Consider the following 23,847-nt stretch of genomic DNA (forward strand, 5'->3'; position numbering starts at 1 on the left):
AAGAGGCCTCTATACATTTGGAGGGCACCAGGCTAATAAGACATTTATTGGTTTCGTGATTGCTATGACGAATTCCACCTTCTGCAATCTCTGGAAAACCTCCTCATTACTTAGCTGTGCAGGGCCTGTGCTGTGAAGGTCATTGCCTAAGGAATGTGCTCAGAGTAAATGGAAAGGCCAAATTAGAGAAGGGAAATGACCACTCGAGAGTTTTAAGTGATTTTTGCAGTGTGATTGCAATGTGGAATTCAACCTGCAAAGCGTTAGGAGAGAGATCAACAGAACAGTACAACATTTGCTGGAAATAAAAACACAAACACGTTCACTGTGGCCTTTTACAACGTTGCAAGTGTATTTCATCTTGGAGATCAGCTTACATGAGTTCTTGAATCTTTTCTTCCAATTTTTTAGGATCAGCTCCACAAAATTCAAAAATCTGTTCACAAATACACAAAAGTGAAATACGAATTGGTTCAAATACTGCAAAGATGAAGCTTTGAGGAATTTTGTTCCTGTTGGTAAATTTATCCTCTGCTCATTCCCATCGTCTGCAAGATACTTTAAATGGAAATACACATTAAGCACGTTCAAGTCCTGATGTTTTCATCATGTGGCACCTTTTCGAAATTGTTTATGCTCATGTTTTGCCAGATGTATCTATTTCTCTATAATATTCCTCTAAACTAAGATCTAAAACGTATTATTTTGTTGGAAATGAGGAAAACCAATCACTGAAACTTCTCAGAGCCTTTGTACACTTGAGGGCTGGTTAATTCACATGTTTGATTCCCTGAACTCAGATGGCTTGTGATTTCTCATGCCCTGACTTTTTGCCCAGGTAACAGTATTTTAATCAACTGATTCTAAGAAGCACATTTTCTTTTCCAATTCGCACATCTCTGAGTCAGGGTACATTTCACAGTGGATGGTAGATTTTATTTGGAACACTTTTCAGTAGTAGATAAAATAATGGTCCATCTGCCAATGAGCATCTTCTATTTGATGAAATATGGAAATTAAAGACTCTTACTATTCATTATCACTTTAGTTTCAAATGTATGAAGTAGCTGGGGAGAAGGAAGAATGTGGGTAAACTAAGGCTGAGATTGGGTGAAGACTTAAGTTTTCAGGGAGGGAGATTTCAGCAGCAAGACGGGGTGGCAGGACTTTGGGGGCAGGGGTTAGAAAGGTCTAGCGCTAACTTCGGTGCTCAGTGTGCAGAAGAGAAGAAACTAAGCCCACATCTAAGGATTCTCCTTCCCCAGGGAGCAGCGTGACACCCGCAGGCATCACGGGCCATTCTGTTCCTCGAAAGTAAACCCAGCTTTGTGCCTCTGGCTTGATCCCATTTCACTTACCGGCTCGTTCAGGGATCCACTTCTATTACAGCAAATTGCTCTTTTGATTCTTGAGAATAGGGTTACCTAAGTGTGGGTGCAGAATTTCATGATTTATCTGGGTTGTCTGGTTTGTAGCCAACTCCTCTATAAATAGTTCTCTTGGCCTTGGCCACTGGGGGAGGAAGGTGTCAGAAAGCACCTGCGATCGTCTGTTTCCTAAGAGTCACTGGCAGCTGGATGGTGCCTCTGGGGCATAAGGGGGTTTCTTAACTCCTCTGAGGCCAGCGCAGGTACCCAGACAAGTAGTCCTGGCAATAACATTGGCAGGGTTGGCCACCTGAATGACCGGACTCGGCAGGGGGCGGGAAAAGGATGCTAAGCTTAGCTGACTGACCAAGGTGCTGAACCCATTGCCAGGAAACTCCTGCCCAAGGTGAGACAAAGGAAGCCCTGGTTGCTCCATAAGCCTGGAGGGTGGGGGCTGGGAAGTGCTCTTTTAACCCTTTTCGCTCGGGGGTATCAGGACCTCCTAGACCACTTGATCTAGTCGGAAAGGAACTTTGCCCCTTGCCTGTCATCCACGCTGGGGTGGAATGCAGGGTGTGAGAGACCTGGGCTTCCGCCTCTGTCTCAGCCTGTCTTTCCCCACAGAAGCTGGAAGGGTGCTACGTTTGCAGTGGCTCCCACTTATCCTTCCTCGTGGCTTCTGTCCAAGATTCCTCCCAAGCCTCTATCCTCTACTCCTCTGCTTCAGGAGTGGCTGGACTCCAGTGAAGGCACACGTAACAGCTGAGCAGAAGGCACCGGCAAAGAAGGGTCTGTTCCCCATGACCACCGCCATGTAATTGTAGACACCCGCACCCCTAGTGGTTGAGAAGAAGCTGCTTTTGTCATCTTTATGGCAATAACTCTAGTGGATCTAATTATGTCTGCTTATCTTAGGGTCTCCCCGCTACTGCCAAAAACCAGTGTGGAGCCAGAGTTTGGGGGGTCTCTAAAGATGGGCTTTTCTTCTTGGAGGAGACTTCCCTTCGTGAAGGGATGGCACCATCTGTCGAGGTACTAGCAACAGGAAAGCATATCCCTGAAGGGAGATTTCCAGGAAGCGGTGGTTTCCATGTTATGACATGCCTGTGCTGTGACACTTCGACAGCCACCAAAGGGCAGCCAGAAGTCCCAAGTGCACTACGAGCCTTGGCTACTGTGGAATATATCTCCTCTTCCTTCTAGATACCTAGAACCTAGTACAGGGCACCATTGCCCACCCTGTTCCCTGAGCTGGGAAACTGAAGCCGCATTTAAAGCCATTATACACACGCGGAAAATTGTGCAAATTTCAGCATACGGTCTGGGGAGTTATTGCAAAGAGAGCTCACCTGTATAACCAGGTCCAGATCAAGAGATAGATGGAGTTTGGCAGCTAGCTCCCCGTCACTGCCCTGTGTCCAACGCCAAACACTATTTGGGATTTTTCATCAAAAGTTAGCCTAGGGTGTTCTTGAACTTCTATAAATGGGATTCTACAGTATATATTCTCCTGTATCTGACTTCTTTCGCTCAACATGGTGCTCATGAGATTTATCCATATAATGGCAGTACATTCATTTTTCTGTTTTTTTAAAATTATGATTACTTTTTAAAAACATTCTATTGCATGACTATAACACAGTTTATCCATTTTGGCTATGATTGATGGTGCTTCTAGGAGCACAACTTCGTAGGGACATCTTTGGGGGCATGTGAGCGGCCATTCTCTTTGGGTTCTGTTGTTTAGCTGAAAGGGGGACGCCTGAGTTCAGCTTTAGTGGGAGACACCCACCAGTTTTTCAAAGTGGTTGTAACAATTTACACTCCACTAGCAGGGGATGAGTGTTCCTGGTTGTTCTCCATGCTGGACCATACTTGGTATTGCCAGTCTTTCTCATGCTAGCCATTCGCATGGCTTTAGGTGACATTAAATTTGTCACTGAATTCCATGGATTTTTATCCCATCAATTTCTACCTGGACTTAAGCAAGAGCTTATAATTTGTTTCTCTGTCTCCAGTCTTAGGCCCCTTAGGTCCTTTTCCCCCATTGAAGCTCAAAACACAAATCTCATCACGCTATCCTTTGTAAAAATTTCTCAGGGTTTCTCCCTCATCATAAAATCGAAGCTTCATACCAGGATTTCCTGATTTTGTCTTGTCTATGTCTAGGGTCACTCTTCACCATAAACTCTGAACTCTAGTAACACGTTGTAGTGGATTCATTTATTCATCTAATAAATACTTAATGAGTGCCTTCCATAAGTCAGACATATGGTGAACAAAACAAGATAAAATCCCCTCGTGGTGTTCACATTCTAGTGATAATTTGATAATTTTATACTCTTAGTGTGTGATTATCAAATAATTCCTGACCCTCACCCACGACATTTTATAACTCTGCTTCTTCCCCTCTTCTCTCACTTGCTAATCTTAAACATCCTTCGAGATTTAACACATAAAGACTTCCCTTAAGTCCTTCTCTGTCATCTCATTGTACCCAGTACTTCCCACTATTAAAGACTTGCTTTTTTTTAATCTGTCTCTCCCACTAGACCAAGGATGGGGACTATACTGTAGTTTTCTCTCCACATGTCTAGTGTCCAGCCCAGAACCTTACCCAGCGTAGGTGCTCTGTTAATGGTGCTGGACTTGAAGTTCGTTGAGCTAAGCCGATTTCTGGTCCTTGAGGTCCAGGTCCAAGACTCTGTGTTACGTTTCAGGGAGGAGGCGCTATGTGATCTATTTTATTCTTTCTTTGTCCAGTTTGCCAAAGGCACCCGTGATATGTGTATCTTCCTGTCTAGCATGGGGCTTTGCATACAGGAGCTTAATAAATACAGTTAATGAGTGAGGAACAGCTTAAGTGATAAGAGCTTATTTCATACATAGCTTTCTTTGGAAGGGACAGGTATGCAAGGCAAATAACACAATTTCCACCGAGAATATTTTCTTCTTTATAACCTGAATGTTTGGCTGTACCTCTCGAAGGCATGCTCCATTGAGGTGTCAGGAAGGAGCGTTTAACCTGCTCTTTTCAATGCCTTCATTTTTTTTCATGCCACTCTAGTAATGACAGCTGATGAAAATTTTTAGCTCCCGTTTGCAAAGACCAGTGGGATAAGAGGTGGCTGTCCCCATATATTACAGAACCACCTGCGTCCAACAGTCAAAAAAATAATCCAATTTTTATTAAGGACATTTTCAAACAGATAAAAATAGAGAGATTAATAAAGTGAACCCCTCCACCTCCGTTTACTGACAACCCAGGTCAATGAGAGGAAATTTTTCATGCCAAACACATTCAATCACCTATAAAAAAAAGTCTATTCCTGTCACTGGGAAAATGCCAAGGGGCTAGAGAGACAATGACTTCTGAGAATATAAGTTAAGGATTCTGACGAGTGACGCACTCCTAGAACGATTAGAACATGCCTTGGCCAGTTGATGTGCAACGTGGCTGAGTGAACACCAAAGTCGTATCTGGACCAGCTGTATGAAAGCTCAACGATTTACAGACATCTGCAGTGAGTTAAAAACAACAACAAAATTCTCAAAGAAACAGCAACAATGACAACACAGACAAAAAAGCCCAACCAACCGACTGATGCAAGACTCTTGTGGGGCGATGGCCGTAGAAATATTCACATGTACACTACAACTTTGTAATCTGAAATAGTATGATGTTCTTTTTCTTCTTTAGGAAGGGTTTATTAACGCACTAAAACTGATTAATAAGATGACAAGGCTATGTCTGACAAGAGAATGTCTAAAAGTACCTCAACCTTCTATTGCGAGGTGGACAGTGTTAATTACCCTTTGATCCTATCTCGGCTTCTTTCTCGGACTCCACCCACACCCATTCCTTCCCCCAAACCATCTGCATCATATTGCAGGTGTTTGTACACTTCCACTTTGACTTCCACAACACCCAGGGCAGACCCTGCAAATAAATGCAAGCAGGTCCATTAAAGTTTTTGGAGTTGAGCAGAATCCAACCAAGAAGACACAGCCTATCTGAAATAGTGCTTCCAACAGCTTGAATTTACATGCACTTGAATCCAAGAAGAGAGCATATAAGAGTGATCTATTATCTAATTTCTTCCTCATCTCTACTGGCCTTCTTCTCAACTTGCTCCAATAGTGAGATTTCAGTAACAACACTAGTTCACTTTTCATCTTCCTGCAGCGGATTGAGAAACCACCTAGGCAACTGTTTCTTAGCGCATTGGTGGCACAAATAATGACTAAATTGCTTTGCTTCTTCTATGTTAGGAGTTGACAAGCTCTTTTTTTTTTTTTTTTTTTTTTTGTAAAGGGCCCGATAATACCTATTTTAGGATTTGCAGGCCTTATGGTCTGTCAGAACTACTCAGATCAACTATTGTAGTCCGAAGGTAGCTGTAGGCAATATTTAAACAAATGGGCTGAGCTGTGTCCCAGCAAAACTTTATTTACAAAAACAGGTGGAGGGTCAGATTTAGCCCTGGGGCTGTAGTTTGCCAATCCTAATTCTATACCATCAACTGAAGCTGCCTGAGGGCTAGTCACTCAGGACAACAGGGCTTTCTGTCGAAAAAGGAGGCATGAGCCCAACGTTGTGGGAATCCATCTCAAGCTACCCTGAGAAGAGGACAAGTGGCTTTGGACTCAGGCCAGAGGAGATGTCGTTCTGCACGTTACTGGAAGTGTAGGATGGAATTTTTGTTCTCGGGGATAAAAATAGTTTGGAAATAGCCATTCCTTTCAATGGCATGTACTCTTGTTCTCACGTTTTCTTTAAACATTCTGCTCAACCATCCAGTATTGGGAAAATAGACCTGTGTCCCATGTCCCTTCACTTACTCCTCCCCAAGTTCAGAGGTGAGCTTACCAGCTGAGCTCTGGCCTCTCTGCTCCCGTTTTGGGAGTGTTCTGCTCAAGGGGCAGTTCTGCTCAAGGGGCAGGTCTGTTCTCCTTCTGGAAAGCGCATCTGAAGTGGGTCTGACATCTGCCTTCTACAGATAGCCCTGGAAAGCTCTCGCCCTCTGTCCTCATTTTCGGGGCTCAATAATTTTGAAAAGCAGCAGTATTTTCTCCGTCTGGGTGGGTAAGTTTCTCCTCTGCAGCCCCAGATTCTCCCATAGGTGCGTCATCTCAAGGTCTAGGCTTCAAGGGACTAGTAGGAAGTCTTTTGACATGGGTCTAAGCCATGTTCTTCAATGAGCACAATTTAGCACTATTGCTACTTAAAGGTGACATTGTGATTTTCCACATGACTCCATGTGAGAAAAAAGCTAACGTGGAGAGTCCTGACGCACTCCTTGCCTGTCTCCAAGAGAACCATGATTGATCCTTCATCAACCCCTAGGAAATGTAGTCCACCAAGTGTTCTCTGTTAGTAATGGGTGATTTTGTTCCACACATCCAGAGCAATGGACTATGTATGCTACACTGGCTTGTCAAGTTGTTTTGCATAAACATCAATATTGATGATGTTCACCTGGTTTTACTGGTGGGGTCCTGAGTTCCCATTGTCATGGCAGGTTGTGTAGCAATGGTTACTTAGCAAGATGTGTCTGTGTGACTAGTCCCCCCTCAAAGGTCTCAAACTCAGCAACTCAAACGGGCATCCCTAGGCAGAGACATTTCACACATGTCCCTGAAGTTCACTGCTAGAGAGAGCACTCTCCTACATATCCCTGAACAAGGAAGAAAACTGGAAGTCTGTGCTGGACCTTTCTAGACTCCAACAATGTATTTTTTTCCCTTGCTGCTTTAACTCTGTGCTTTCTGCTGTAGTAAATCTTAGTTATGAACATAACATGCTATTGAGTCTCGTAAATCCTTCTGGCGAATCACTGAATGAAACACACTCCTGTAGTTCAACAATTAAAATTCAGGGAAGAACAGGGCTGGGACTAGGGTGGAAAAAATGTTAAATTTGGTACCCTTAAGGGTGCCAAAAACTTAGCATTAAGATAAATAATAAATACAATAAATAATATCTTAATGAGTATTTTAAAAACTATTAAAATCTAATGCCCCAAATCCATGATGAACAGAACATCAAAAATCCAAATGAAGACAGGTTTCCACCTTGCACCAGCAATATCTTGCCTCACTGGCGTCGCCCTAATCCCTGCCCTGCAGAAAAGTGGTACACAAGTTAATTACTGCCTTTATGTTGCTACAGCTGAGAGCTCCATCTTTAGCAATGGTGCTAAAGGTTGCTAAATGGTGGTAAACAGTTGCTATACTCTGACTTTCCCTGCATGTCACTTAGTTCTTGCCTCCTCCAGTCAACTACTCTCTGCCAATGTATCAGCTACTTATGGGGCTGAAATGTAACCCCTTTTAGGGATCTGCCCTCCTCAGAGCCCTGACGACCCTGTGAGAGTTCTTTTCTTCTCCCCCTCATGCAGACCCTCTCTGTAACTAATGCAGTCCATTAAGGCTGAATACCATTCGGTGGGTAAGTCCTGAATGTTAAGACTTAGCTTCAGTGAATATTGTAGTTACCCAGAGAGCTTTGGAGATCTCGCCTAACCTTTGTTTCTAAACTTCTATCTGTAAGTTCTCAGGGAGAGAGGTGCACAGCTAGATCCTGGGACTCTAATAATGGCCACATTTGACAGTATGTGGTAAGTCTAGCGCTAGGCACTTTAGTTACATCATCACAAATGTTCATGACAATAGTTCAAAGACACGTGATGATGTCTTTATTTCACAAAGAATAAAACTGAAACTTAATTATACTGTATAGCACAGGGAAATATATACAAGATCTTGGGGTAGCTCACAGTGAAAAAAATGCAACAATGAATATATGTATGTTCATGTATAACTGAAAAATTGTGCTCGTCACTCAACACAACATTGTAAAATGACTATAACTCAATAAAAAAAAATGTTCAGAAACCAACAAATAAAAAACTGAACCTTAAGGTGCTTAAGGCACATTCCCAAGGTGCCCCACTAATAGAAAGCAGAGCTGGGGTTCATCTGATTCCAGAGACGGCAAAATCTAGCTGCAGACACTCGTAGGGGGTTGGGTCAAACACTTTTTTATGAACTTTGAACAAGGAGCATTTGGGAGGGTGATTCTCCAGGGACCTCCATCGTCCTCACTTCCTGTTGTCTCACTTGTTGTCCCTGCCTGGCCCCTGAAGACACCGAGTCTGTGACCCCTGCTTCCCATCCTGTCCTCTTTCTAGCACATGATGATGCCACTTACTTGGGATTCTTTTCATCTCTACCTACTTCAAGGAGAGTGCTTGCTGGCAACGACTTCCATGATCTCAGCTAAAGCCCCGTGGCAAGGGCTTCCTCCCACTTAATATGAGAGCTCAGTTCTTTTGAATTATTCATTTGTGAACAACTCACTTATTAGCATTTATGTACCCATATCCCATCTTCCCTAAGAGCTTCTGGAAACCATTTTACTCTCGTATCGAAGAACGACTGATGGGGCCATCTTTTGACAACTGGCTCACACTTAAGCGGTTGGCCAAGACTTGCTAAATCTTTGTTACCCTTCCTTTCCTCTGCTCCATACACATACACCAACTTTGGTCTGGACCTGATGTTATTAACATCGGGGATCTACTAATGGGCTTCAGAGGCTTGATGAATACCCTAACACTATATGCACACTCCAGTTTACATGCATATGTGTGTTTTCCTGGAGAGAGAGTTTATACTCTTTACTGGATTTTAAGAGGGTCTGTAAACCAAATTCATGAACTACTTATAATAGAATGCAGTGTAATATTCTGGTTACAAAAATCAGCCAAGGTTTTGGATGCTCCATCTGAAAGATACCACAGGAATGCACTTTTTGTTTTGTCTTTTCTTTCTTTCTTTCTTTCTTTCTTTCTTTCACCACAATTGATCTTACTGGGACATGATGCGACATCCTAGATGAAAACATGAAGGAATACAGCAGGAAGGAAAAAGCCCCCCTTATTTATTACCTGGAATTTGCTTTGGCTGTCCTTTGCCCTAAAACTGTGAAATAATTACACCTGTTCTTTACAGCATATCCCTGCCAGGTGTTCATCCAACGTCTGCATGAAAACTTCCAGCATCTAGGAAGACCCATTACCCACCATGATCCTGGGTCACTGTTATGTAGCTCTGTTTGTTTTAGTTTTTTGTTTTTTAAGTTTTATTTTGTTTATAGCCTACGTATTTTGAAAATATTTGACATGAGCTAGACTCAAGGGCAAGATAAAATAACAAAACCATTAAAGGATGATCCAGTGTGGAGATGGCACCGAGGCAGTGCCAGGAAGCTGCAGGTAAGGGGGGCTATTGTATTTGAGCAGAGGAGGTAATCCTGAGATTCTGGGCAGCATGGAAAAAGAGAAACCCAAGGGATTCCCTAAGCCTTCTGATCTAATGCAAGGAAGCAGATCATATTTTCAAGGGAGGTGACTATTCTCTTAACTCTCTGTTCTGTGGGGAATTATCACAAGGCTTTTTATCCATTGTACATTTTTAAAGACATTAATGGACAGTGGCTCTTTGCCAGATATTTTACCAGAAATGTGAAGACATTTCTTAGAACATTTCTTCATGGAAATTAGACTTCAGGTTGTTTCTTTTTTTTTTAAATACTAGAAAAACAAAACTTAACTGCTTCAATAAGTCAATTTTCAGTTGTGCCTTCCCAGATTAAAGAGGGGAGCACATTTATAGAAGTGGTCTCAAAGAAGTAAATTTAATTTTTCTCTATCCCCACGAAAACAATGAATGTCACTGGCAGCCTTCCTAGTCAATTCTGTTGAGAGAGGAGGGAAACTCACATGGACTGTTTTGGTTTTTTTTTTTTTTGCCTGGCCACCCCAAACTTCCTCTGGTTCCAGTGGTTTTCCTGTGAAGACCACTGTTGGGTAGAGCCTGGGGGAAATTTCCAAGCTCTCATGGTTTGCCTGCAGCTCTGAATGCAACGGTTAGAAGTGGGGACCTTGCAGAAGCCCCACGGGGCTACTCAGATACTGAATGCTGGGGGTTGAGTCAAAGACGTAAAAGATTTGTAATACGGTGTCTCTATTATCTCCCTCCCCCTCCCTTTTTTGGCCTTTGTCTTTTGCACGGAAGATTGATATTCTTTTTTGTGGGGGGGGAGGTAATTACTTTTATTTAATTTTTTTTTTAATGGAGGTGCTAGGGATTGAACCCAGGACCTTGTGCATGCTAAGCAGACACTCTTCCACTGAGCTATACCCTCCCCTCAAGGACTGATACTCTTTGTCAAATAGAGTCAATGTTATAAATCTTTTCTGCAGGTTTACAAATGATATCTAAACTGACTCAGGTATGAATCTTTCTGGAGATTTGATTACACACAGATACAAACAAAATTTAGAAGTAGACGCATTTGACATTATGACATAAATAATCTCAAGTTAAAAAAAAGGTAACTCCATAACCAGGATGCTAAGTTAGTACTATACAATGAGAAATTCCATTCTCAAGAAAATGTCTTGGGACATGGCTATCCACGTTACAATTAGAGGCCTTCTGGATGACCCTGGTCTCAGAATACAGGCAGGTAGATCAGCTTCACTGATTGTCATCAATTCAGTTAATCTCATTTTCCATTAGCTAATTGCCATGAAATTCCAATTTGAGATCCTCAGTGATCCTAGAACACAGGCATTCTGTTCCATTCATTCAAAAGGAATCCACACCCTACAGGGTATCAGTTCAGAAATACTTGAGCATAAGAAGTCCCTCCACCCCCAAGCGAGGGCTCTTCCTCGTCCATATAGAACTGAGACCAACTGAGGCCATGCCTTTCCTCAAAAGCACAGCTATGGATTTGCACAAGAGCCTAGACACAAAATCAGTCGAAACCCCAAAGGTTTGTTTTATAAAACAAACTGCTGAGCAGTGGCAATTCCATCTGCAGGAGGGCTGAAACCAGAAAGCCGTTCTGAGCTGGAGAGAAACTTTCTCTGAGTCGGATTAGTATCAGGACAGAATCAGGCGGGGAGGCAGAGCTGGCAGTGGAATGCAGGGAAAGACACCAGTATTCGCCTATTCGCCCATTCAGTCATTTGTTCACTCACCCATTCATCAAACACAAAATGAGTATTTTTTTTTTGTAATCTACAGGGGGATTCTCTTAGGCATGGGGATTTCAAATCAGATATGAATGACTCCAAGTGCCTGGAAAAGCATGAGAAAAATGTATGAAGTTAAGATCTGAGTCAAACAAAAATGGGCTTGGAAAGGCAGACGGGGCCAGAATATGGAGAAACTTGAAAGTCAGACTTGAATGCAAGGGTCTAGTTGTGATTCTGTAGACAACAGAAGGGGAGGGTATCAAGCGGGCATGACCTACCTGGAGCTGTGCAAGGGTCTACCTGGAAAAGAGAACAGAGCTTTGGCGTGAACTTGGGCTTGAGCAGGGCTACTGCGACTGTTTAAGTGAAAGGTAATTCACAGCTAGAACAAGAAGTCAGGGTGAAATTACTAACGGAGAGAGGCAGAATGGAAAAAAAAAAAAAAAAAAAAAAAGAGCCTTGGGAAACACATATATTTGAGAACAGCAGGAGACAAAGAAGCCAGAAGAGAGCTTGGGGAGGACTCAGGGATAGAAGCCAACAGATGAGGAAGTTTCTGGAATATAGGAGGTGATTAGTTAATCGTGCTTTTGTGTAATCAAGGAATTCAAGGGTTGAGAAATGGCCATTTAAAGTAGGTGCTGGAGGATCCTTGGCACTCGGGCTGGGAACAGCATCAGAAACATGTATGAAGTTAAGAGCTGAGTCAAACAAAAGTGGGCTTGGAATGGCAATTGGATCTTGACTTTCAAGAAAGTAGATGATGGAATGAATGGAATTGGAAGTGGTAAATATATTCAGTTCTTTCAAGAATTAGACCATGACGTGAGGAAGAGTCTGAGAGAACATCAGCTATTCATTAGAAAATGTTCAGTTGCAAATGCCTGAAAAAGCAACTCTAAGTTAACATAACTGAAGAATCTATGGGGCAAGTTTTGGTTTCAGGCATGGATAGATCCAGGGTCTAATCAATGCCACTGGTACTTCTTGGCCTGACTCTGCTAGCCTCCGTATGGTGGCTTCATTTCTGGGTTCCCTTTGGGGGCGAGCTGGCTGTGGCAGCATCAGTCTCATGTCTTTGCAAGTTCAACTTCAGTGCACTCCGAAGAGAAGGCTTTCACACAGCTGCGTAAGCAAAGTCCTGAAATTAGCTCAGGCTGGGCTTGGATTGGCTTGACTGGAGTGAAGTGCCCCTTCCTGATGGGGATGGAGTCCACTGGTTGGTCAAGGCCTGGAGAAGGAGCCCTAAGGAAGCACATGGACTCAGAATAGGAAAGCACTTGGTTCCCTGGAGGAGAATCAGAGAACTGTTAATAGAGAATGCAGAATGGTAGCCGGATGGCAAGAACAACAAGGGTCCAAATACTAGGTTTGAAAAAGGATAACTGATGGGTAAAAGCTTGGCACAGAAGGGAGGGATGCACTCAAGAGATGGATGGAACTGACTTCAAAGCGGGAAGCATCTTCCTTCCTGAGATGGAAGAGGAGGAGACGATGACAAAAGATGGCACAAATAATTTGACAATGTAGGTGGGGGAGTTGAGGATGCTACGTCAAATGGTTTCAATTTTCAAGTAAAAAGTCAAGAGAGGCAATAGATAGTGGGATTGTTTTTGGAAAATTATTTAAATCCATTGCTTCAACAACATTACAGCAAATACATGCAAACAAATGGAAACTGAAAATCCTACAGCTAGCTTATCAGATGCTTTCATTCTCCATATGACAGACGTAATCTTTACAAAGTTTAAGTACGAAATTTGTTTTACTTTGCATATAGTCTTCATAACTCTTTTTCATTGTGTACTATTCTGCATAGATAGATCATAAATCACTTAGCCACTCTACTAAAAAAAAATACATTTAGATGATTTCCATATTGTAATAGAAATAATTCTACAATTACTAAACACTTAGCTGTTTATTTTTCCATGAGGCACTTCTGTAGCCAGAGTCCCCAGGAGTGGGATAATGTGGGGAAGGGAATGCACAGTTTGTTCCTCTTAAGTATGTTGCAAAATCACCTTTCATAAGATATGCACAATTGACAATGCTCCCAGCCATATATGCAATTACTAGTTTCATCACATACCCAGTATTTTAGACATTTTGTTCCATTAATATCTTCAAGATGACAGCTAACATGAGCTATTGAGCACTTAATGCATGTCAGGATGGGTCTAAAAAGTTTAGCTATGCTAATTCACTTAATTTTTACAACAACCCCATGAGAGGGAAAAACATGTTATGATCTGTGTTTTCACAGCTAGGGAAATTAAGACACAAAGAGCTTGTTAAGTAAACTGCTAGGAGGTGGGAAGCCATTAGGCTATACTGCCTTGTGATAGCTTGGGATTAACATTCACCCAAGGTTTGTGAACAACTTGTAAACATTGGTGCAAGAATTTAATTATGTCTTATGGGTAAGATTCTTTTTTGATGGTTTGGACCCAGATAGGGATGATAGTGGGGTATTTCTTATAGATAGGGACACCTCATATGGTCTGAATGGGGAGATTCATTACAATTCATGGTTTTTTTTAACCCCTTACCAATATGTAAAGTTCATAAACTAAAAATCACATGGCTAAGATTAAAAATATATACAGTTGTTTCATCCATCCAGGGTACCCCAGGCCTTTTTTTTTTTCCCCGCGACTCTGATGGTTCTATAATCTATTTCAATCTGCTAGTTACTATGGAAACATACCTTCTGGAATTGCTTGAACATCTGAAATGTGGGTACTGCTTTGACGTGATAAATTTCGGCCAACTCCTGGGAAGGAAAAGAAACAGAATGAAGTCACAATTTTGGTATCCTCTCTCTGGACCTAGCATGGTTCTTGGTGACTTCTCGGGAGGCATGCCTGAATGCCAAGGGACAGCTGATACTTTACGGATTCTCCTGCCAAGAACTTTTCTAACATATCCACAAAGCCTCCAGGAATGTGAAAGTAGAAAATGACTGTTCCTGGAATTTCTCATCAAGGAGCTTGAGGAGACGGGTAAGAGATGGGGGCCAAAACAGAATGGACAGAAGGACGAAATGAGCTCTACTGAAAAAAGCTTGAGAAAGATTGCAGAAGGGCCCCAGTGGAACCCAATATGGAAAGAGCATCTTGCAAAAAATAAGAATGAGTAAAGGTCTCTCTATAACTCACACTTGAGACACGGGGTGATAGAATGCCTTGCATTTTAAGTAAATCTTACATGTTTCCTTCTTTTAAGCCTTACGACTCTTCACTGCCCAGCTTTGTGAAAGATTTGGAGACAAGAGACGAGAAAATATGTCAGAATTCCAATTGTTTTCATCCATTACAATCTGATTTCAAATGCCACTTTTTATCTATCCTAAGAGTCGAAAGAAAATTAGCCACCCATAGGATCAAAATAAATCTCTTCCCTGCCACCCACAACATACACACACACCCTCACACACAAAATGATAATTTTCATGACCAGAGCAATGACAACAATGAATAAATTACTATTAGAAAATTGTATATTTTGTTTCACTGTAAAAGACAAAGAGCGACAACCAAAAAGGGAAACAGTAAGTAACACATGTCAGGGAGGGTGTGGAGGAATCAGAACCCTCACAGGTTGCTGGAGGGAATGTAAAACGGCGCAGCTGCTAGGAAGACAATTTGTCAGTTCCTCAAAATGTTAAACAGAGTTACCACAGGACCCAGCAATTCCACTCCTAGAGACATAGCCAAGAGAAATGAAAATAAATACACAAATGCTTATACCAGTATTATTTCATAATAGCTCAAAGTTGCAAACCACCCAAATGCCCATCCAAAGGATGAATGGAAAAATAAATGGTGGTATATTATTCAGGAATAAAAGGAAATGGAGAAACGATTCATGCTACGTCATGGATGAATCTTGCAAACTTTCGCTAAGTGAAAGAAGCCAGTCACAAAAGACCATGAATTCTGTACTTCCATTTATATGAAATGACCGGAATAGGCAAATCTACAGACAATGTAGATTGTGGTTGCCTAGGATCGGGGTGGTCGGGGGAGGGAACTGGGGGTGACTGCTAAAGGGAACAATGTTTTTTTTTTTTTTGAGAAGTAAAAAGGTTCCAAAACTGACTGTAGTCAGAGTTGCACAACTCTGTGAATATAAAAAAGACAAAGAGACAATGATCCTAGCTGTGTATTCCAAATGCATGTGATTCAGCCTTGAGAGCAATTAAACACTGTCACGCTTTTGAATGAAATGGAAAAATGGAACTTCTAGTATGTTCTGGGTAGTATGGCATATATTTGGGGTATTTTAAAAAAAAATCTTTTCCTAGTCTGTTAAGTATTATTACCTTGTTTTACATCTGAGAAATTGAAGTCTATAGAGATGAACTGATAAGAAGTCAAAAGGCACAAAACTATGATAGGGCAGAATGGGTGAATAATAGATACTTTTTCTTGTGATTCTAAAACTCAAATTCAATCCAGTGTATGCACAGGCCACTTTTTATTGTTACTTTTCCTGCTTATAAATGAACCAATGTTAGGAAGAGTAATTTTGTAGACACATTGTGTGTAATAAGAAGCACATTTTGATTGAGGATGCCAGGCTGGTTATTTTGGGGGTGGGGTGGGCATGAGGAAGAAAGGCTCTGGGCACTTCAGGGGAAGAGTTCCTGGAACTCCTCATGATGTTTAAAAAACTCCACAAAAAGCCCAAGATAGAGCACGAGGAAAGCAAGGTATGTTGAAATGTCTGTCATGCATTGAGTTAGGCTTTAGAAATTGATTAGTAAATCTACTACAGGTGAATCTATTACAGAAAATCTTTTTTCACCTTGAGCCCAACTCCATCCAATTGGTATTGTTCGCCTAGAGCCACTTTGCTGAGCAGGACGGTGGGGCGGCATCCGGAGCAAGCGGTGAAGAATATTGGGATTGATCAGTGAATTCACCCATAGTATGGGAAGGGAGGGGGCAGCAGGAGAGCTACATATTTGCTATCTTAAAAAATACATATATGTATATAAGAGCTTTATGAAGGAGTTGACTACACTTCACCAGAAAAAATTGTGAAATTCGGCTTGACTTTAAATGGATGATCTAAACGCTGAGACCGTGCTCTTAATGACATTGCATTGAATTTAACTATCTCCAGGGAAGGATTTCAGATTCTTACCCGAGCCTCGTCCACATCCACAGTGGCAAACATTACACCTGGGTATTGCTGAGACATTGCCTTCAAAGCAAAAGAATAAAAATGCCCCGTTAGCTTAATGTTAATATTCAGTTACACAGCAGAAGTGTCTTGGGGGCAAAAACAAGAAAAGAAAGTTTGTTCAAGAGAGCTAGGCATCATACTGGCATTGCACCACCACCTAGAACTTCTAGCACCAAAGTCAAAGGTTGGAGGCTGCCAAGGTCAAGCCAAGATCAACTGCCGAACCAGAACCTAAAGTGTGTGTCCTACGAGGGATCAAACTAGATTTTCCAGAATCCTCTGCCGGCTGGCTGTCTTCCTGTTAGGTTTTGCCAAATGGAAACATTGGCAGGAAAATGGAAAATGGGAGGAGGGAGAAACAACTCTCTTCTGCTTCTGTTTGTTCTGGAAGCATTTTTGGCAGCTGCATGGACAACGGTGTTGGTAATGGGTCTGGTGGTATCAGATGCAGTGGTAGCAGCCTGTCAATGTCAGCTCCTGGGTTTCCTTCCTCCCTCCCTCCCTCCCTTTTTTCCCCAGACAGCTGTGTTCATACTCTAAGGACACAATAGCATATTGATTTGTTTGCATTAATGTTGTATCTCAAGCATTTCCAGTGACCTGTTTCAAATGAAACCTCTCTTTGATGGTGATGTGAGGTGTTCAGAGCTTGGCCAAGCGGAGACAACCACAGATGGGGCTGTCACTGGGCGCTGCTCCCACGGGGAAGCAGGAGATGATGACGTGGGCTGATTAGATGAACACGTGCAGAGCTCCGTCATCGGCACTCTCTCCGGTGGTTTGTCCACAGAAGGTGACCAACGTGGGAGTTCCCTCTTTGGTGGCCCATCAAGATGGTGAAATTGGGGGAAAACTCTTGGATAAGAAACACGAAGTCCTTTAGTGTTACAGAGTACTTTTTCAGAACAAAGATGCTGGTTTTGACTGGCAGCATCTCCATGCCTGGCAGGAGGACAGTGCCGCTGAAGAACTCTGGGGGAATTAACCTGCAACTTTCAAATTTCCAGCTATTTGGATGTTCCCGGGTAGGAGCCAGGGGAATGGGTTTGACCTATGTGGACATCTGATTCCCAGGGTCAGGTCCTATTTATGAAGTTTTCAGAGTCTCCTGAGTCTGACAGGAAATGGACAGGGACAAGAGCGGTTGTCATTTCTGTATCGAGTAGTAGCCAGAAGACGTGGTACAGATATGGGTTCCTTGCTCAATTGGGGTTCCCTTTGTGAACACTGCCCTCTCTCTCTACCCGACTCCGTCTACCTAGGACCTTCCTCTGCCCTCAACAACAACTCTTCCTTCTGCTTTGTTCCTCCTCACATGTAATCTGCTACCATCTAGTCACCTGTCCTGCTGATCTCAGCTCTCAAATGTCTTGAATTTATCCTTCCTTTTTTCTCCTGAAACGCCTGCCCTACTTTTGGTAAACCCATCATTCAGTTGTTGTTGGCCTTGGGTTACCTGCCTCTGTCTTTCCAGCCCGCTTTTATACAACACTGCTAAGAGTATTTCCTAAAACTCACATATCACGGCAAAACCTTTCTACACACTCTTCTCTGTTGACTCTCTATAGCAACTCATGAAGCTGTAACACAAGGGCCTTCTCCATCTGGCTCAGCTTCCTTTTGAAGGCTTGTGTGTTGCCCCTTCCACCGTGTACGCTGTAAGTTAGCCTCATGGGGTGTTGCCTTCCCACAATCACATCATGCAGTTTCTCAACAAGTTGATCCCCTCCCTTTTTCCAGAAATGGTCTTTATGGGGGTTCTACACCTGGTGATCCTCTTAGCCCAGAATCAGTAAGCTACACCCTATAGACCAAACCCAAGTCTCCACATGGTCTTGGAAGCAAAGTTTTATGGAAATGTGTTCACCACTGCCCTGCTTCTGTGCTACGACATCAAGGCTGAGTATATATGACAGAGATCATACGGCCTTCAAACCTGAAAACACTGACTCTTTGGTCCTTTACAGAAAAGTTTGCTAAGCCCTGCTCTCAGTCATCAAGGCCCAGATCAAATGGGACTTCACTCAGGACTTAGAAGTTTTACATCACTTCTTAAAACGCACATTTTCATAGGATTCACTTTTTTTTTCTTGTTACAATACATCCTTTAGCAGAGACCCTGTGGGTAGTCAAGTTTTAGTTCTTGTGTATCTGAAAATGTCTTGAGTAACGGTTTAGCCAAATAACTTTCATTCCACCTTCCTGCAGAGCCTGGAAATGGAAACAGATAGATGCCCGGGACTCCCTTGCAGCTAGAGTTCCAGACTGGGATTTGATTGGCTTTGACTTCATAGCAGGTGAGGATATTTATACTTTGGAAGCTAAACATTGGGGACTCTTTTGCTCAAAGTTTTGACTGTCAGAATCAGGGACCTGTCAGATATTAAAATGTACCCCCCTGGATATTCCAAGAATTCTAAGCATAGAATGACTGTTGAGATGTCATGTAGTCCATTTCCCTATTTGAATATCCATCTCTTTTAAATTAAATATCAAAGGTTGTGACTGTGTTCAGAATGAATTCAGGGAGATTCAAGAGTTTAAGTCAAAAACAGTTGAAATGTTAGAAACCTCGCTGAAAAAAAAAAAAACCCCCAAAACCCAGTGTATTTTCAGTTGTGTAGAGAAATCAAAACTTTGTATTTGAAGGAATAAAATTCACAAAACTGTAAACGTGAAACTTCCGCACAGTAAGGAGAAATGGAAATACCCTGAGTTTCTTTCCGCAGCATGTTTTACCAAAAATAAATAAAGTGGTGAAAACTCTTAAATGGGGCAGTAGAAAAATTAACTAGATAACACATTGTAGAGACATTAAAATTATAATCGGGAGACGATAAAAATATGAACCAACGCATATGTGGAAAAAGATCTGAATATAAATATTCAATTACAACTAAGTGGTGTATTTTACTAGATTATTTCATGAAGTAGATCAGACATGAAGGGAATATGTAGGACTCAGGATTTGTTCTGATAATAGTGTTGAAGGATTAGGGGCAGTTCATTCTTTTATACTATAGTTAAAAACAAGTATCATGTTTTGCTGAATCTATTCCGATATTTGGAAGTTCTGAACTCTGGAACTTTGGTAAAATGTCATTATTATGAATAATCTGTTTCTTGTACAATTGTACTCTGTATTTTTTCACGTCTTGATGTTCCTTGCAGAATCATCCGTCAACAAGTAGTACTAATCTTCTGATGTCTGTACTAATGATCTATTAGATCTTAGCCTATTGCCTTCAGATTTATCAGGATGCTTCCCAGAAATATCATTCCATAATGGCTCATAAGAGCCAACTTTGAAGATTTACTGGGAGAACGATTTGGGAACTTTAAATTCCTTCTAAAATTGTGAAAAAGATACTGATGATACTTACACGAAAAAGAGGATAAATCCTTTTGCAAGGACTACACCATTTTGCTGAAAATTCAACCACCACAAGATTCGTTCCAGCAGCTTTCAAAAATTTTCTTAATTCATCCTGAGACCAGAACATAAATGAGGAAATGGGTATAATCATAAAGTCTTGCAGGGAATAAAATGACAGCTGAGTTATGGTGCCTCACCCCCATGTTGTCCCGGGGGCCCAACCATTTCTAAATGTCCCTGAGGGCATGTATATTTTTATCTGTTAACTATATATAAGTGACAATAAACCCACAAAAAAAGATTAGAATTCCATTTCCCAAATGGGTTGGTAATGGCGGTGGTAATGGCTGGATACCTCTAGGGAGAAATTGAGATTGACCAGCGAGAGATGAGGGGTGGAGGGTGGTGATGAACGGTTCTTCAAAGTGGGCATCTATATTTGATTTTTGTAAACAAGGACCCAAACATGCCTTGAGAGTGAAATTTAAAAGGAGAAGTAACCTAACACCTTGAATCATTTCTTGGTTTTGTCTCCTTTGGTGTTTGGGGGGCTGATCATTATTAAAGCTATAGTGAAAACCATCCATTTAAGGATTAGACATGCTTCTTGCTGAATGTCTTAGGTGAATTTACCATCAGCTGTCTGTATCATCTAAGTAAAGTAAGGGTTCCCTTCCTGGGGCCTCAGATCACGGTAACTATGCTTGATTGCTTTCCAAACAACAACTGTCCTACACCAGTTAGTTCGTGCATGGCTTGTCTTCCCAACAAGTCCCTACAGAACGCAATCCTGATTCACTCCTGTGCCTCCGCGGCCCCTTCCTGGCACACAGTAGGTGCTCATGGAGTGTTTAGTTGATGAGTGAATAATTTGCTGCTATATACTGTTTTGTTCAAGCTTTATTTTTCCTTTTCTCATTGGAATTGCAACAATGGTACCTAATTTACTCCCGGCCTGATACTCCCGTCCTTAATCTTTACACCCACCCTATGTAGTGGGTATTATTATTATTACCCCCATTTTACAGATGAGAAAACTAACTTTATTGACTTTCTCATGGTCAACCAGCTGGTGCGTGGTGTAGCTGGGATTGCTAACCTAGTAAGCTTGACTCCAGAGTCCATCTTCTTAACTGCTATACGAAATCATCTCCTGAGTTCTTTACAGCAGCGGGGCTCACTCTTCCTCTCTCTGGCTCAAATGCCATGCTGTGTACACCCCTGGACCACTGATTAAGATGGAGGGATGGGCTCACTCACTGAAGTAAGTAAATCAGCACCTATCACTGGAATTAGGGATGGGGTTTATTCACAGATGGCATACACTCTATAAGAGGGGAGTTTTGACAATTACATTGCCATATGGCTTTCTTTCAAGTGGGTGGGACTGATGGCTCAAAGACACTCTCTTCCTTTACCAATATTCCTCTAAGAGAGGGGCCATTAACATTTCACAGAGCCAGGCCAAGCCTCCATTTCTCACTTGCTTCTGAAGTTACAAGGTAGATGCTGTCCTCACGAGCCCCCGGACTCCTTTCACATCCCAGTAGTTGTTAGGGTGTGACTGGCCTAGCTGGTCCCATGAATTGGACCTGGCCAGGTTCTCTGAAGGGAACACCCCTATCGTATACACAGTGATTCCACATGTACCTCCCGAGGCCTGCTCTACACCAGGAATGGGGTGCGCTGCTGGGACAAGCTGTGGACAGAAAGACAAAGCATTCCAACCCCTGCCTTCGTGGAACTTACAGCTAGGGGGAGGCCAAATGGTAAGATTAATGAGTAAAATATATAATGAGTTAGTGATCACTGCCAATAAAGAAAAAAGGAGAAAAATAGAGAAGGAAGGAAGGATGGGAGCTGGATGACAAGTGCAGTCTGGGTGGCCAAGGTCCAACTCAATGTGACATTTAAATAAGGACATAAAGGAGACTATAGGCTCTCATGATAGGTCCCTGTGGAGCAGATGGAGAGGGCTTCTCAGAGGATGAGTGAGACCCAAATATTCTGTGAGATTCTCAGAAAAAAACAGAACAAAACAAAACAGAAAACCTCAAATTGTTAGCAAGTGTGCTATTTGAAAACATTTTCTTATATCAAAGTTACATGGCAATGCCTTCTTTCAGTCTGGTCAGTCTCATATTTGTGACCTTACATACAGGTACATTTGGACAAAGTGTTAAAAGTCTTAAGTCTGAGGATGCTGGGAGATGGAAGGCCTGGGCCCCATGTGACCCCTCTTCCCTCCAGCTCCTGGCCCTCCTGTAATGAGGTTGGAGTCAGCAAGTCTGGATGCTAATGCCCACTCCTGTAAAGGATGTAGGCCCCTGACTGCTCTTTTAGAGGCAATTTTCTTCTTGATAAATAGAATTATCCCTAGCTTATATATGTATTTAGATTTGTTATGGCAGTTCCATTGGACAATAAATGGAAAGTAGCTTTATAAAAAATACCACCTAAGGAACTGGTGAAGCCCTTGGCCATCACTTTTCCTGCCCCTACTCTATAGGCATGTCTGGGGTTTCTGTTCTCTTTCCTGGGGAATGGCAAACGTGGACTATTTTACTTCCATAAAATTCTCCAGGTACAGCTAAGGTAAAATCAGTGGGATCAGGTAAGGATGGGATATGTTAGGAGCTGGCCTGGATCCAGCTAGAGTCAGAGCAAGAAATGAGAAGCAGGAAGGCATAAAAGTCTTTTTGATCAATTTTTCTCTTGGCTACTCCCTAGAGAGCACTATCTTTCAAGAAACAACATGAAGAGTAAGCATTAAAAAAACTCTCCTCTTAAAATTATAATTCGAAAAGACATATGTCCCTCAATGTTCACAGCAGCACTATATACAATAGCCAAGACATGGAAACAACCTAAATGTCCATCAGCAGATGACTGGATAAAGAAGATGTGGTGTAAATATACAATGGAATACTACTCAGCCATAAAAAAGAATGAAATAATGCCGTTTGCAGCAACATGGATGGACCTGGAGGTTATCATACTGAGTGAAGTAAGTCAGAGAGAGACAAATATCATACTGTATCACTTATATGTGGAATCTAAAAAAAAAAATGATACAAATTCTATTTACAAACCAAAAACAGACTCATGGACATAGAAAACAAACTATGGTTACCAGAGGGGAAAGGGCAGGGAGGGATCCATCAGGGGTTGGGGATTAACAGACACACGTTACTATGTATAAAGTAGATAAACAAGGATCTACTGTATAGTACCAGGAACTATATTCAATTTCTTATAACAACATATAATGGAAAAGATTCTGAAAAGAAAATATATACCTGTATGTATATGTACAACTGAATCACTTTGCTGTACACCTGAAACTAACTTTGTAAATCAACTACACTTCAATAAAAAATTTTTAAAAAATCTCTTGTTACAGAGCAACAAAGGAAATAATTCTGAAAGTTTATCCAATCTGTTTTCAAGATGGTCTCTTTTGAAATACTTCTTGAAGCCAAAAAAATACTTGCCATGTCTCTGATATTCTGCACCATGATTTACGCCTGGGAACTGCTGACCAGACTCTGCTGTTGGGTTAGTTGGCTCACCGTAGCTGTCTCTTACTAATTATAGGGTCCTTGCCGGAACATAAGGGTAAGTTCTCTATGACATCATTAAACATGACATCTCGGAACCTGGAACTCTGGCAGGCCTGGAGCTAATTTCATTTTTATGCCATGACTAGTTAGTGTGTGGTGAGCCAAGAATCAGCCAACTGCTGGCCTAGTGTGCCAGATCAGTGACGTGTCTGTCTCCTTTTAATCTTCTATCACCTATTTCCACGCCCCGCCCTCCCCTCCTCCACCCCCTGCCACCACCAAATGAGCAATAA

General features: G+C 41.9%; 1 protein-coding gene across 2 annotated transcripts; it reads right to left on the reverse strand.

The window, feature by feature from the left end:
- Window positions 1-328: 328 nt before the first annotated feature.
- Window positions 329-23,509, reverse strand: TXNDC8 (thioredoxin domain containing 8). 2 transcript variants are annotated; one of them, XM_010978719.2, is made up of 5 exons: window positions 23,486-23,509; window positions 19,999-20,103; window positions 16,574-16,633; window positions 14,130-14,195; window positions 329-436 (listed from the first exon to the last, which is right to left on the reverse strand). In XM_010978719.2, the coding sequence occupies exons 1-5, from the start codon at window positions 23,507-23,509 to the stop codon at window positions 374-376; spliced, it is 318 nt and encodes a 105-aa protein (XP_010977021.1). In that variant the 3' UTR covers window positions 329-373. The 2 variants fall into 2 exon arrangements, with proteins under 2 accessions (XP_010977021.1, XP_064346942.1); XM_064490872.1 differs by lacking the exon at window positions 329-436 and adding an exon at window positions 1,094-1,424.
- Between the last annotated feature and the right edge of the window lie 338 nt (window positions 23,510-23,847).

Source organism: Camelus dromedarius, chromosome 10 (genome assembly GCF_036321535.1).
Source record: "Camelus dromedarius isolate mCamDro1 chromosome 10, mCamDro1.pat, whole genome shotgun sequence".
Taxonomy (NCBI): Eukaryota; Metazoa; Chordata; class Mammalia; order Artiodactyla; family Camelidae; genus Camelus; species Camelus dromedarius.

Coding starts and splice junctions, on each gene's coding strand:
- TXNDC8 (XM_064490872.1), bottom strand. CDS start 23,509: ATGGTGCAGAATATCAGAGACATG. Junction 20,104..23,485: donor TGCAGAATATCAGAGACATG/GCAAGTATTTTT, acceptor TTCTGGTCTCAG/GATGAATTAAGAAAATTTTT. Junction 14,196..16,573: donor TGGATGTGGACGAGGCTCGG/GTAAGAATCTGA, acceptor TTTCCTTCCCAG/GAGTTGGCCGAAATTTATCA.